At 53.4% G+C, this 12,788-nt stretch overlaps 1 protein-coding gene across 29 annotated transcripts in view; it reads left to right on the forward strand.

The window, feature by feature from the left end:
• The first annotated feature begins 240 nt into the window (after positions 1-240).
• Fnbp1 (formin binding protein 1) overlaps positions 241-12,788 on the forward strand; it is a 76,436-nt gene continuing 63,888 nt past the window's right edge. For 28 of the 29 annotated variants that reach the window (XM_063244228.1, XM_063244232.1, XM_063244221.1 and 25 more), the window contains exon 1: positions 442-753. In XM_063244228.1, coding sequence (XP_063100298.1) covers positions 457-753 — 297 coding nt within the window. In that variant the 5' untranslated portion in view covers positions 442-456. Of the gene's footprint in view, positions 754-12,788 lie in introns of all 29 variants that reach the window. The other variant, XM_063244241.1, reaches the window with a different exon arrangement.

Consider the following 12,788-nt stretch of genomic DNA (forward strand, 5'->3'; position numbering starts at 1 on the left):
CCTTCCCGAACCCGCCACAGCGACCGCGGTGGTCCTGACTTGCCCAGCAGCAGGGCGCACTGAGTCCAAGCGGCTCTCCCGGGAGCGGGGCGCCTGGCGGAGAGACATCCCCGGCATCGCTCCCGCAGCGTCCTTCCCGCGCCCTGTGCGACGCTGCGCCCGGAGGGGCTGGGTGAGGGGGCGTGACCGAGGCGCTCCAGACACGCATGCGCAACCTGTCACCGGCCCCGCCCGCGCTTTGGCCCCGCCCCGTTCGGCTCCCCAGCACCTCACTCCGCCCTCAAGGCCCGCCCTCTTCGGGCCAGCCTGCCCTCTGGCCCCGCCCAGTTAGGCTCCTCAGTGCCCCATCCGCCTTCAGGCCCCGCCCTTTATGCCCCGTCCACAGTATGTCCCCGCCCCGTTGGGCCCCACCCGCGCTCAGGCCCCGCCCCATTCGGCTCCCAGCGCCCCGCCCTAATGCCCCGCCCCCAGGGCCCCGCCCCACTCCCCTCCCCCTGCGCTCCGGGGCGTGGGGCGGGCGGAGGCGCTGCGGCGGCCGGCGCAGTCGCTTCCTCGGGCCATTTTGCTCGGGAGCGGCGGGGAGGGGCGGTCGCCGCGGAGACCCAGGTCAGGAACCGCAAGCGGAGGCGGCGGCGGCGTGCGGCAGTGGGTCTCGGCGGGCGCGGGGTCTGGAGGCCGGGCGATCGCCGGGGAGGCCCGCGGAGCCGCCCGGGCCCGCCGCGCTGCACCATGAGTTGGGGCGCCGAGCTCTGGGTAAGTGGGGCCGGGGCGCCGGGCGGCCGGGCAGGGAGGCGCCGCGGGGCCGGGACGGGGCGGCCGGGTCCCCGCCCTGGCCAAGCGCGGGGCGATGCTGCGGTCCCCGCGGTCCCGGCCGGGGGCGTGGAGGCCGCGCTGAGCAGTCCCCGTGGCGACTCCTGGTGGGGCCCGGGTCTTGGGGCGCAGGGCCCTGGGTGAGCGTCCTGGACGCAGTGATCCTGGACCCACAGGGTTCGGGGCGTGCTTGGGGTCCCGGGGTGCTCGGGTGAGCCCTGGAGGGGCTGCAGCGCCCGGACCCGGGGGCAGGGACGGGGTCGTGGCCGCGGCGACACCTAGGGGCGCTGGCTGCAGGAGCCCCTCGGCACTGCCCCAGAGCGCGGGGAGCAGGCGCGTCCGCCGCGGGGGCGGAGCTGTCGCGGGCCCGGGCTACCCGGGGACGCCGAGGCCCTGAGGTGCGAACCCCCCCCCCCCGCCCGGGCTCCCGGGAGATGGCGGGACGAGAGGTGGCCGGGAAGGAGGGAACCGAGGCTCCGGATCGGTGCCCGCGCCGCACACGGGGTCGGCCTCCCAGACGAGCGTCTGCTGAGCACCTTTGGATCCCTCCAAGGAGGCTGTGGTGCGATGTGGGGTGCAGGATGCGGGCCAAGATGAGGCCAGGAAACCTGTCAAAATAAAGCAAGGTTGGAGCAATTAGAAACAGTGCATCCTCCCTTTTTTTTTTTTTTTTTTGGCATTGTTTTTACATAACCATTTGTTTGGCTCTGAAGCAGCTACTGTTATTAATACTGAAATCTGGAGGGCAGTAACTCCCTTAAATGAATAAAGTGCAGTTAAGAAGCATCCCCTGTGCAAAGGAATGCATGACAGTGTTTTGGCTAATGTTTGCAAATATCCATTTTAAACAACATATGGTCGTCAACATTTTCACACACATAATTAGCAACAAAACAAAACAAAACCTGCCCCTCTAGGTGCTGTACAGTAATTCTCCCCTTTCCCTCCTCTTAGGTTATCCGTTAGTGTGGAGGAGAAATCAGTGGTAGTCCTTAAGCGGAGAATAGAAATTTGTGTTTGCAGTTGTTTAAACATCAGGACGGGATTCTGGAAGGGAAAACCTGCTGTGTTTGTGTGGATTTGGGTTCTGGACTAGAGGAAGAGATTTCTTGGTGATGTGGATGGAGGTTGTAGCTGAGGGCTTGTTAGGAAGAACTGAGAAAAGGGTTCCAGTTGAGTTGGGCGTGGTAGAGCGGGCCTGTCACCCCAGCACTCCCAGCACTTCAGAGGCTTGAAGCAGGAGGATCTCAAGCTCCAGTCCACTCCGAGGAACTTAGTGAGAGCCTGTCTCAGAAATTTAAAACAGGGTTGTGGGTGTCTTGCAGTGTGAAGGCCCTGGGTTCTGGCTCAGAGTGGGGGCTTCAGTTGCTTGTGTTATTCTGCTCGAATTGTTCTGAGAGTGGAGGGCTATGAAGGAAGCAAAGGCAGCAGTTGCTGAGAACAAACGGGAACTGCTCAGTGTGGTGGCACCTTCCTATACTCCCAGCACACAGGAGGCTGAAGCAGGAGGATTGCCACAAGTCGGAGGCCATCATGAACTATATGGGGAGGTTGTGTCTCAGAGAAAGAACAGAAAGGAGACAGGAACTGGAATGTAGATGGATGATGTGAAACTGAATGTGCCTGGGTCATTTGGGGGCCATGGGCAGATGGTATTGAAACAAAACTGTCCCTGAATTAATATCCATCAAAGCTGGGTGCTGAATATGGGGAGGCTATGATAATGGTCCCTCTTCTGTGAATGCTTGGAATCCACAGTGAGGAGCAGAAACTGTTTAAAGGAAGAAATGTGGGCAGGATTAGAGCATGTCTTCACTTGGTAACTTTATGAGGAAGAATGAATGAATTGGTTGACACTTGTATATATCCAAATATATATATATATATATATATATATATATACATACAATTTTTTTTGTTATTTTGAGACAGAGTCTCACTATGTAGTTCAGGTTAGCCTTGAGCTCTGTGTAGCCCTCACTGATCTCAGACTCACAGTGATCCTCCTGTCTCAGCCTCCCCAGTGCTGGGATGGCAGGTGTGAACTGGGACTCTTAGCCGGAAGTTTGAGTGTTAAGGCGAAATGCAAAGTCACATAGGGCGGCGAAATGTCTGTTTTCAATCCCCTTATTTTTATTAATAGTTTTTAGGATAAACAAAACAAACCGAAACCTAGAGTCCTGGAGGAGATGGTGGCTGAAGAGTGAGCCCTGTCTGTCCAGCTGTCTGTCCAGCTAGTGGTCAGGGCTGGGGGGTGTGTGGCATGGTCATGATTGAGGGTTCCCTTGCCTGGTGGCTTTGGGATCCAGCCCGCGGGTAATGAGATGATGAAGGGCCTGGCAAACTCGGCTTGGCACAGCCCTGGTGCTCCGTGCAGGGTGAGCAGGGTTGGCGGCCCTGCCGGGGGTTTCCAGATTAGGTGTGCACAGCACTCAGAGCCCTGCACAGATGCCACTGGGTTTGACACACACATTAGGACTTTAGTAAAAGTCCACCCAGGCTTTTAAAAAGGACAGGTTTCTAACGTACGTTTGCATCAAAGGCCTGGGTGGAAACCACATCCTGCCTGGTTGGGGGAGAGCAGAAACCTTTTTCTGTGCTTCTTTGAATTTCTTCTCTGAGCCCAGCACAGAGGCTCATGCCTGTCATCCTGGCCCTCTGGGAAGCTGAGACAGGAGCATCACAAATTGGAGCCCAGCTCAGACTTGTTGATTTAAGGAGACCTTGTCAAAATGAACAAAATAAAAATAGGACTGGGGAGGTGGCTCAGTGTGATGGCCATAGGTATAAGGCCTAGTTATTTTTTTAAAAAAGAGTCGCGTTTAGGAGTAAGCTTTCGTGCTTAGAACTTTTTTTTTTTTTTTTTTTTTTATCAGTACCGGGGATCAAGCTCACAACCTCCTGCTTGCAAGGCAGGTGCTTATGCCGCTGAGCTAAATCCAGCCCCCTAGAAAACTTTTGAGAAATTGCAATATGTCAGGAGGTTATCACCCAACTGTCAGAACTCAGATGTGTAATTTGTAATAACTTTAAGTACAACTTTTTGTTGTTGTGTAAGGTTGAACAGTAGGAATGGCTACATTGACATGATTAGATTCTAAAAGATGGCTTTTATATGGCTTTTTATAGCTTTTTTGTTTTGGTTTTGGGGATTGAACTCATGACCTCGAACTTGCAAGGCAGGTGCTTAAGCCACTGAGCTAAATCTTCGGCCCTCATAGCATTTTTTTAAGCATTGCTTTTTAACCACTTACATTTCCTTTTCTTCGCTAGCCATGGTGGCACACACGCCTGTGATCCCAGCAGGGGGCTAGGACAGAAAAACCAAAACTAAGACGAATTAAAAAAAAGTTTTCTGATTCTGAAACCCGCTTTGGGTCTTAACCCTCGGCCCCCAAGTTCTCTCCCAAACTTGCTGTGATCCTTCTGCCTCAGCTTCCTGAACTTTTGCTTCTCCTTTGCTTGTGTTGGTGCTGGGAATTAAACCCAGGACCTCGTGCACACTAGGTGAAAAGCCACACAATGGCCCCCAAATTCAAAAATTTTTACTGAACACCTGCTACAACCAGGACACGGAGGTGAGGGCTGTTGAAAGGCACCGCAGTTAGATTACTGAAAGAGATCTATTTCTGTGAAAGAACACGAAGTAGGTTTTACCCCTAGTCTGCAAACTCTGAGTCCAAAGAACCACACGGATTTCTCTGAAGATTAACCAGCATGAGGCCGGGGTGTCCTCTGGGCAGGGGCCACGTGATTAGCAGGTGCAAGGCCCTGGGTTCTGCCCCAGACACCAGGCACACACTCTCGCACGCACACGCACATGCACATACACACCTGATTCACAGCTGCATGGGCCGGCCGCGTGCCCAGGCCAGCGCGCTGCTGGCTAGAAGCTGGAATCGCAGGCTGCTCGCTGGAGGAAGAGCGCCGTCCCTTCCTTCTCTGGCCTGTTCACTGGGAGCAGTGACAGGTTCCCCCTGGAGTTTACGAGCTTGTTTCTCAGCGTGAGCCATGAAGATATCTGCCTGACCCTCGGCTTTCATCACCTCTGGCCCAGCTTTGGGGTGGCAGCGTGCTGGCATCCTCCTAGATCCTGCCATTTTTATTTCTTGGCTCAGGTGCCAATAAAGGAAGTCACCCTGGGGAGACCTGGCTGTGATGTGTGTGTGTCATCGGCAGAGGAAGAAGCCACTTGTGTGTATGACATGCTGCTTTATTCTGTTTTTTAGTTTTGTTTTTGTTTTTTGGGGTTTTTTTGAGACAGAGTCTTGTTGTGTAGCCCAAACGGACTTTGAAGTTGCAGCAATCCTCCTGCCTCAGCCTCCTAAATGTTGGGATCACAGGCATGCACCACCACACTTGGTTCCCAAGCACACTGTTTCCAGGGTACTTTATTTTTTCTGTGCTAGGTTATACCCAGGAGCTCCAACGTAAGCAGCTCCCTTACCCCTGAGCTTCATCCCCAGCCCTGGACTGTCTTTGGGGTGCTTTCAGACCCCCAAGGAGGCTCTACAGGAAACTCACTCTCTCTCTTGCCCCTCCCCAAATACACAAGTATGAGCGAGTGTTTACTTTTGGTTTTCTCCTGGTTCTGGGGATTGAATATGGGCCCTCACACATGCTAGGCAAGCAGGTACTCTGCCACTAAGCTACATTCAGAGGCCCTTACGTAATTATTTATGTTTAAAGCAGGTCTGAAAAAAATACATATTTTTTGATAGCAGGTAGCCCAGGCTGACCTCCAGCTTGTGGAGATGCTCCTGCCTCATCCCCCTGTACGGACTGTCACACCCAGATCCTAAACAGTGTTTTCTTTTTCTGTCTTGAAGTAATTAACTACTACAGGTTCTAGTGGGTGGGGAGCCCTAACCCCTTTTTACCACCCGTAGCTACTAAACTGGCGTCCTCCATTCCCAGCAGCTCACAGCTCTTCAGCTGCCCCTTCAGCTGTCAGAGATTTGGGTTGGGGTGAGGGTGGGAGACAGCACCCCGAAACTTCTGTGGGTGAAACACAAGCACTCAGAAGAGATTCATCAGGTTTCTCTTGTCATTGCTGCCTGGTTAGAAGAGCTTCTCACACAGCCTCTTCTGGTTAGCAGATACCAAACCAAAAGGCCACCACCCTGGGAATGTTGGGAGTGGTTGCTCTCATTTGATACATGAGATCTGAGGGTGGCACATTGGTGGAAGACAAAACAGTTTGTTGGCCCAGGGTGGTGGCACACGTTGGAATTCCAGCACTTGGGAGGCCGAGGCAGGAGGATCTCGGAGTTAGAGGCTGGTCTGGACTACCTGGTGAGATCCTGTCTCTAAAGCCCTACAAATGGGAGTTCTGTGAGGTCAGTGCGTGGGATGGACACAGGTGAAGTCTGGGCGTTCTCTGTCTGAAAGGCTGGGTGGGCAGTGCCCAGTCCCTCGCTGAAGCGGAAACTGTGTTTACTGCAAGGATTACTGAGGTCTGCTTCATGAGCACTACCCACATTTAAAAATAAGGTTTTATTTTGACACTTAAAAATTGTAAGCTACCGAGAAGACACAAAGGCCCCCGGGAAATTAATCTCATTACATCTGAGAATGTGGGCGTGAAGCCCCGTGGAATTCATCTAGTGGAATTAGTTTATAAGGAAGTACTTGTTTGCTGTTTTAGTAACATGGCCTCACACCAGCGGGAGCCTAGTGCTGTGTCTACTTAAAAATGGTTAGAGAGCAGGGAAGGGCCAGGCGTGGTGGTGCACGCCTGTGATCCCAGCACCTGGGAGGGTGAGGCAGGCAGGAGGGTCACTATGAGTTCAGCCTGGACTGCAAGGTGAGAGACGCTGTCTCAGAAAAATCCCAAGAAATAAAAAATGGAAATAGAGAAGGCCGATCATGTAGATTCTCTTGGAGAGTGACTGGGGTCTCATGTACCTATTAACTTTTCTTTTTGCAGCCACAGTCTTGCTATGTAGCTCAGGCTGGCCTTAAACTTGCAGGATCTTTCTGCCTCAGCCTCCCGGCTGTTGGGATTACAGGTGTACACTATCGTAGCCAGCTCCTTTTGTTTTTTTGAGATGGAATCTTGCTGTGTTGCCCAAACTGATCTGAAATGACTGAGCTCAAAGAATCCTCCTGCCTCGGCCTCCAGGATTGCTGGGACTATAAATTTTTCTAAGTGCAGCTTAACTATTAAGATTAAGACCTCATCCTATTGGTTAATGTTAAATTTATTTAGAGTTTTTTTTTTTCTTTCTTTCTTTTTTTTTTTCTTTCTTTTTTTTTTTTCCTTTTCAAGACAGGATCTCTCTATGGTTTGTACTTCAGGCTGGCCTCCAACTGACCACGTGGTGGCAGTCCTCCTGTCTCAGCCTCCCGAGTTCTGGGAACACAGATGTGTGTCACTATGTCGTTTATGGTATTTATGTACAGGTTAAGGAACTGCAAATTAATACAAGAAATAGATACAGCCCCCCTCCACCAAAACAAAACCGAAGCAAAGTAGAAGAACTTTCATTTCCTTCTGAAGGGAACCCCAGTACCTTTCACATTGAGACTCCAAGGCTGGGCAGCCGGGGCGGACGAATGGGATGAAAACTGCCCAGGGAGGAACCTGAGCTGGGGTTTAATGGGAATTAGTCCTTAGACTCGAGGCTCCAGTTTCTGTGCGTGTGTGCTGTCCTCTCCATTGTACTTCTCAGTCCACTGTATCTCTAAAAATGGAAAAAATGTATCATAGCGCGAACTCCAGACCTTGTAATATTTTTGCTTCCTCCAGGCCTTATTGTTTCAAACACTGATGGCTTCTTACTTGTTTCATGGTTAAATACCTCCCCCCTCCCACCAAGGCCTTCACACAGGGCTCCGCCCCAGCCTCAGTCTCTAAGTTGCCAGGGCTGGGCTTGAACTCAGATCCTCCTGCCTCCAGCACTGCTGAATGTGTCTCCTCCCTGCCTCCCCAGGGCTGGACCTGGACGCAGCGTCAGTCTCTCCTGGGAGCGGCTGTGGCCGGTGGTGTAGGAGCCACTACTGAAGCCTGATGCAGACTCGCAGCGCTCTTGCGGGAGCTGTGGCTCAGAGGCGCTTTCCGGAGCGAGGGGAGGTAGCCGGCGTCCTGTGTGCCTGTCACACACTCGGCCATCTGCTGCCCTCGGAGAGTGCGACCTGGCCCATCCTGCGTGCTTTACCTGTAATCCCAGCACCGGGAGGCTGAGGCAGGAGGATTGCAAGGCCAGCCTGGGCTACCTAGTGAGATCCTAGCCCAAACAAACAAGAAGGGCCTAACCCTCCCCGCAGCGAGAGGGAGGCAGACCCTCAACAGGCGTCTGATACCGTCAGTCTGTCTGGCCCAGCTACACTGCAGCCCCGCAGTTTTTTCTTTCACTGTTTTATTTTTTTTCCAAGTAAGCCTGTTGTAGTTCAGGCTGATCTTGAGGTCATTATGTGGCCCAGGCTGGTCTTGAATTTGTGGTGATCCTCCTGCCCCAGCCTAGGATTACAGTCATGTACCACTACACCTAGCATTTTTTTGGTATTATCATTTAAAAAAATGTTTTTACTACTTTTGAAAAAAGTTCTATGGAAGTCACATGACTTCTTCCTCCCGAAGCTGGCTGCCTGCCATTTGTGATGATACATAGCAGCTCAGGCTGGGACTGACTTCCTAGCAGAGATAACTGAGAGACTTAGAGATATTTTACATCAAGGAAACCGGGCGAGGACATTCCCAGTCCCAGCAGGATACATCTCAGGAATATGAGTGCGGCCATAAAGCACAGGTTTGTTTTTTGGGTTTTTTTTTTTTTTTAACTATAACTGAATTTTTAGAAAACCTTAAATTTTACTTTGTCTTAAAAATGGGCTAGTACACCTGCAATCCCTGTGGTGTGAGAGGCTGAAGCAGGAGGATCATGGTAAGTTTAAGGACAGCCTGTTCCAAAAAACCAAAGCCAAACAAAGGCCAGAAGTGTCAGAGGACACAGCGCTGTCAGAGCAGCAAAGCGGGCTGCTGGTCACGGTCACAGCCTCCAAAGGTGGCCTGTAGCCAAAACCGTGGGAGCCCTGGGCGCACTTTGCAAACCCGCACGCACGACAGCCTTGAAGGCTGAGAGCAGGAGCTCTGGTGCCCGAATTCTGGCCTCACTGGGAGCTCGGGGTCACTCTTCTTGTCTCCCCCTTATCGCAAAGCTCGGTGCACCTCTGCTCTTTCTTCTCCTCGGTGGCCGGCACAACCTTGATGGATCTCCGGGGTTTGTGCCTCAAGCCAGCTCTGCCGCCAAGGTTGAGCGTTTCCAGTTTGCCTGGAGGTGACTCAGGAGCCTGAGCCCCGAGACTGATGAGTAAAGTGGAAGGCAGAGAGAAACACAGAATACAAACCCCAAGAGCCGTCCCGAGCCGGGACATTCGCTCACGCCCTCTCCTTGCAGCCCGCTCTGTGCAGAGCTGGATTCTGCCCCGGCTCCTGGGGAATCCGACAGATAGAGCAGGACAGATGGAATCCCAGGCGTCAGGCTCCGCTAGCCGGGAGGCTGCACTCCGGACAAAACCAGGTGTCCAGTGTAGACAGCTCTTCTTCTTTTATCTTATTCTTTAGGGGCGCTGCAGGGTAATAATAAGCCATGTTCCCACCTTTCTGATTTTCTGAGACAGGGTCTCTTTATGTGGTCCAGGCTGGCCTTGAACTCACTATGTACTCATGGCAGCTTTGAACTCAAAGTGATCCTCCTGCCTCAGCCTCCTGAGGGCTAGGATGACAGGCTTGAGCCTCCTCGCCTCACCAAACAGTAGTACTGACCACCTACTGTGTGCTGTGCATTGTTCTTGCAGTTGTGACCCACACTGTAAAATATGCCAGGCAGGTGTGGCCGTGCAGAAGGCTGGGACAGGGAAGATCACAAGTCTGTGGCCAACCTGGGTCACTTAGCAAGACCTTGTCCTTGCAGCACCCTGTCTCCCCAAAAAGATTGAATAAGGACTAGGGATGTAGCTGAGCAGTAAAGCACTTGGTTAGTGTATGCAAGATCCTGGGTTCAGTGCCTGCACCTCAAAAAAAAAAAAAAAAAGAGAAGTTAAAATTTTTGTGCTTTGAGGTAACTATGGTGACAGTGCCTATGACCCCAGCACTTGGGAGGCTGAGGCAAGAGAATCTCCCACCCATTTGAAAATAGCCTGGGTTACATAGTGAGACCTTGTTTCAAGAATAACAAGAAGCATGTTTTAAAGTTAGGTTTAATGTTTATGAGGATGGTGACCAATGCTATGGAGTCTGGTAAAGGACAGTAGTCCACGCCTGTGTATCTGACATGTGGATAGATGCAGGCATCCGGAGTGTAGGGAGGAGAGGGGCACAGAAGATCTAACCGTGCAGAATTGCAAAGCTCAGGTCAGAGGCTGACGTCCTGGGCCCTGGGCTCAGCCCCTGTCAGCAGAGCCCCACGAGACCTTTGGGACGGAGACCGTGCCCGGCTCCGGTGGTGTTTGTCTACAGGGGGTCGGGCTGTAAACATGTGCCAGGGGGACCGGCATGGTAAACTGATGTAAGAGCAGAAGTGGAGGCCGAAGCTTTGATAGACTTAGCGGGAAACTCTCATCCAGTACTTGGGAGGCTGAAGCAGGAGGGTTGCTGTGAATTGAAGGCCAGCCTGGACCATACAGCGAGACCCTGCCTTGAGCAAACCAAGCCCAAACCCCCCAAAGCTATTGCTCTAAATCATAGCTAGGGAAGATAAAGCGAAGTGGCCGCCAGTGGTGGGCATTCAGTTTTTGGTAGTAATCAGACATTAATGTCACACAGGCTGGATTTGAATGGGTTTTTCCCGGTACTCCTGAATGCTGGAGTCATAATCGACTGGCACCTGTCGGAAGGGAGGGCCTCAGATGATTCCAGCCCCCCAAAATCAAGACCCATACTGCAGTGATTCCTTCAGCTTACGTGGGTGACTTACTCAGCAGTACTGACCAGCAGCACCCTGGGGTGCTGGAGCAGATACTGGGGGCGCTGCTTGTGTGTCGCCTTTTACTTCATCTTGTGCGAGCCCAGGGCCTTGGCCAGGCTAAGTGCAGCGTCACCCCCAGCCACGCTGTGTGCTCCAAGCCCGTTCCGAGGGGATTTACAGGCAGGGCTGGGGGCTTCGGGGTGGGGACCCTGCATTCCTGAGCTCACTTTCCTCCAGGAGATAGGGCCACAGGCGGGGCTCAGGACAGTTTCGTACTCTACTCCAAAATGACTGAGAAGGAAGCCAGGTGGGGCGGGCGGGACTCTGTGGGGGGGCCCTTGCCTAGCACCCTGGCCCGGGGTTCCATCCCGTGCCACCAAGAGAGAGAAAAGTTCTGACATTAAGACAATGGGGGAAACCCAGCACCTTCCAGGAAAGCTTTTGTCACCGGAGTGTACATTTCGCTCTGGGCGTGGTGGTGTACACCCGTCAGCCCTGCACTCTGGAGGCTGAGGCAGGAGGGTTGCTGTGACAACCTCGGCTCCAAAGTGAAACCCGGTGTCAAAAAAAAAAAGGTCCTGCAGTTTCCATGTTGAGTCAGCCTCTTTTTCTGTAAGTTCTTGGGGATTTTATGTTACTCAGAACCTAACCGTGAAGAGCACGCTCCTCCCTCACAGCGCCCTTCTGCCCTAGGTGGTTTTGCCGGTTCCCTGCCTGACTTCCACTTCCTCGTGTCTGACCTGGAGCCGGGCTCGCCCACCTCGGAGCTCAGGGCTGCTGCCCGGAGAGCATCACGGGAAGCCTGGCTTCCGGTGAGCGGGTGGGAGCCGGGGCCCAGTGCTGGCTACAAGTCTGCTTCCGGCTCTCTCCTCTCCCCAAGAGCCAGGGCTGTGCTAGCAGGGCTCTCAGGGCTGTTTATGTGTAAGTTATTTTATTTTTACATGGCTTCCGTCATTCAGTCGCGTGTCATCTTTTGGAGTATAGGTCTGGCTGGGCACAGTGTCAGCTGTCTGTCATCCCAGCACTCAGGAGGCTGAGGCAGGAGAATCTCCCAGGCTACATAGTGACTTCGATAGTGAGTTCAAGGCCAGCCCCGAGTATGCAGTGAGACCTTGTCTCAGAAATGAAAAATAAGAGATTTATGCGTCTGGAGCCAGGCCACTCGGCTCCAGTGCAGTCAGAGGCGGCCGAGTTTTCTGGCATCATTCTGTCACCTGTAAAGCGGGGATGACAACAGCGAGGTGACCAGCTGTGACACTGTAGGCTGTCCGGTGCTGGCTGCCATCTTCCAGTCCCTACTGGGCGTGGTTGTCGCATTTGATTTCTGCGTGCCGTCGGGTGTTGGGGTGGAAGTCATGGGTGCCTCCCGGTGAGGGGCTGCAGACTCCGGTCCCTGCCTGCCAGCATCCAGGGCAACCTGACTTCCAGGGTCGGCTGACAGCTTCCCTGCCCAGAAGGACGGATTCATTGTGAGTGGGGGCGCCCTGCCGTCACCTCTGCCCAGTGGCAATGACTTCTAGGGCGTAGGACTTACATGGGCTCCCACTCTCAGCTCACAGGTGGGGGCAGCTCCAGGAGGTTTGGGGAGCCACACACTGACCAAGTCATGGGCATGTCCCTTAGTCTGGGCACCTCGGTGGGCAGCAGTGTCCAGGTTGTGACCCCAAGGGCCGGAAGACCACAGGCTGTCAGGCGTGCTGCACACCTGTCATCCCAGCACTCAGGAGGCTGAGGCAGAAGCATCGCTGTGGGGTAAGGGCAGCCTGGGCTCCATAATGAGATCCTCGAAGGGCCTCATTTGCTTTGTCATTTTGTAAGACGAATCTAGTGGATGCCACAGGCCGCAGGTGCTGTGGTGGGTGACTGTCCCACCCTGGGGGAGTGACTGCAGCATGGCTCTGCCTTCTGGGTTTCCCCCGAGGAGGAGAGGCTCTTTAGAGGATGAGGAAGCCCCCGCTGCTGGGCGGGGTAAAGATGTCCCTGGTAACATTAGGCAAATCGGGAGGAAATCATGCTCGATTATTAGAAGAAGACTGAAAATGTACAAGGTTCATCGTGCAGAGTGGCTGA

This window comes from Cavia porcellus, unplaced genomic scaffold, assembly GCF_034190915.1.
Source record: "Cavia porcellus strain 051 isolate PalLab524CR breed Dunkin Hartley unplaced genomic scaffold, mCavPor4.1 scaffold_49, whole genome shotgun sequence".
In the NCBI taxonomy this organism is placed as follows: domain Eukaryota; kingdom Metazoa; phylum Chordata; class Mammalia; order Rodentia; family Caviidae; genus Cavia; species Cavia porcellus.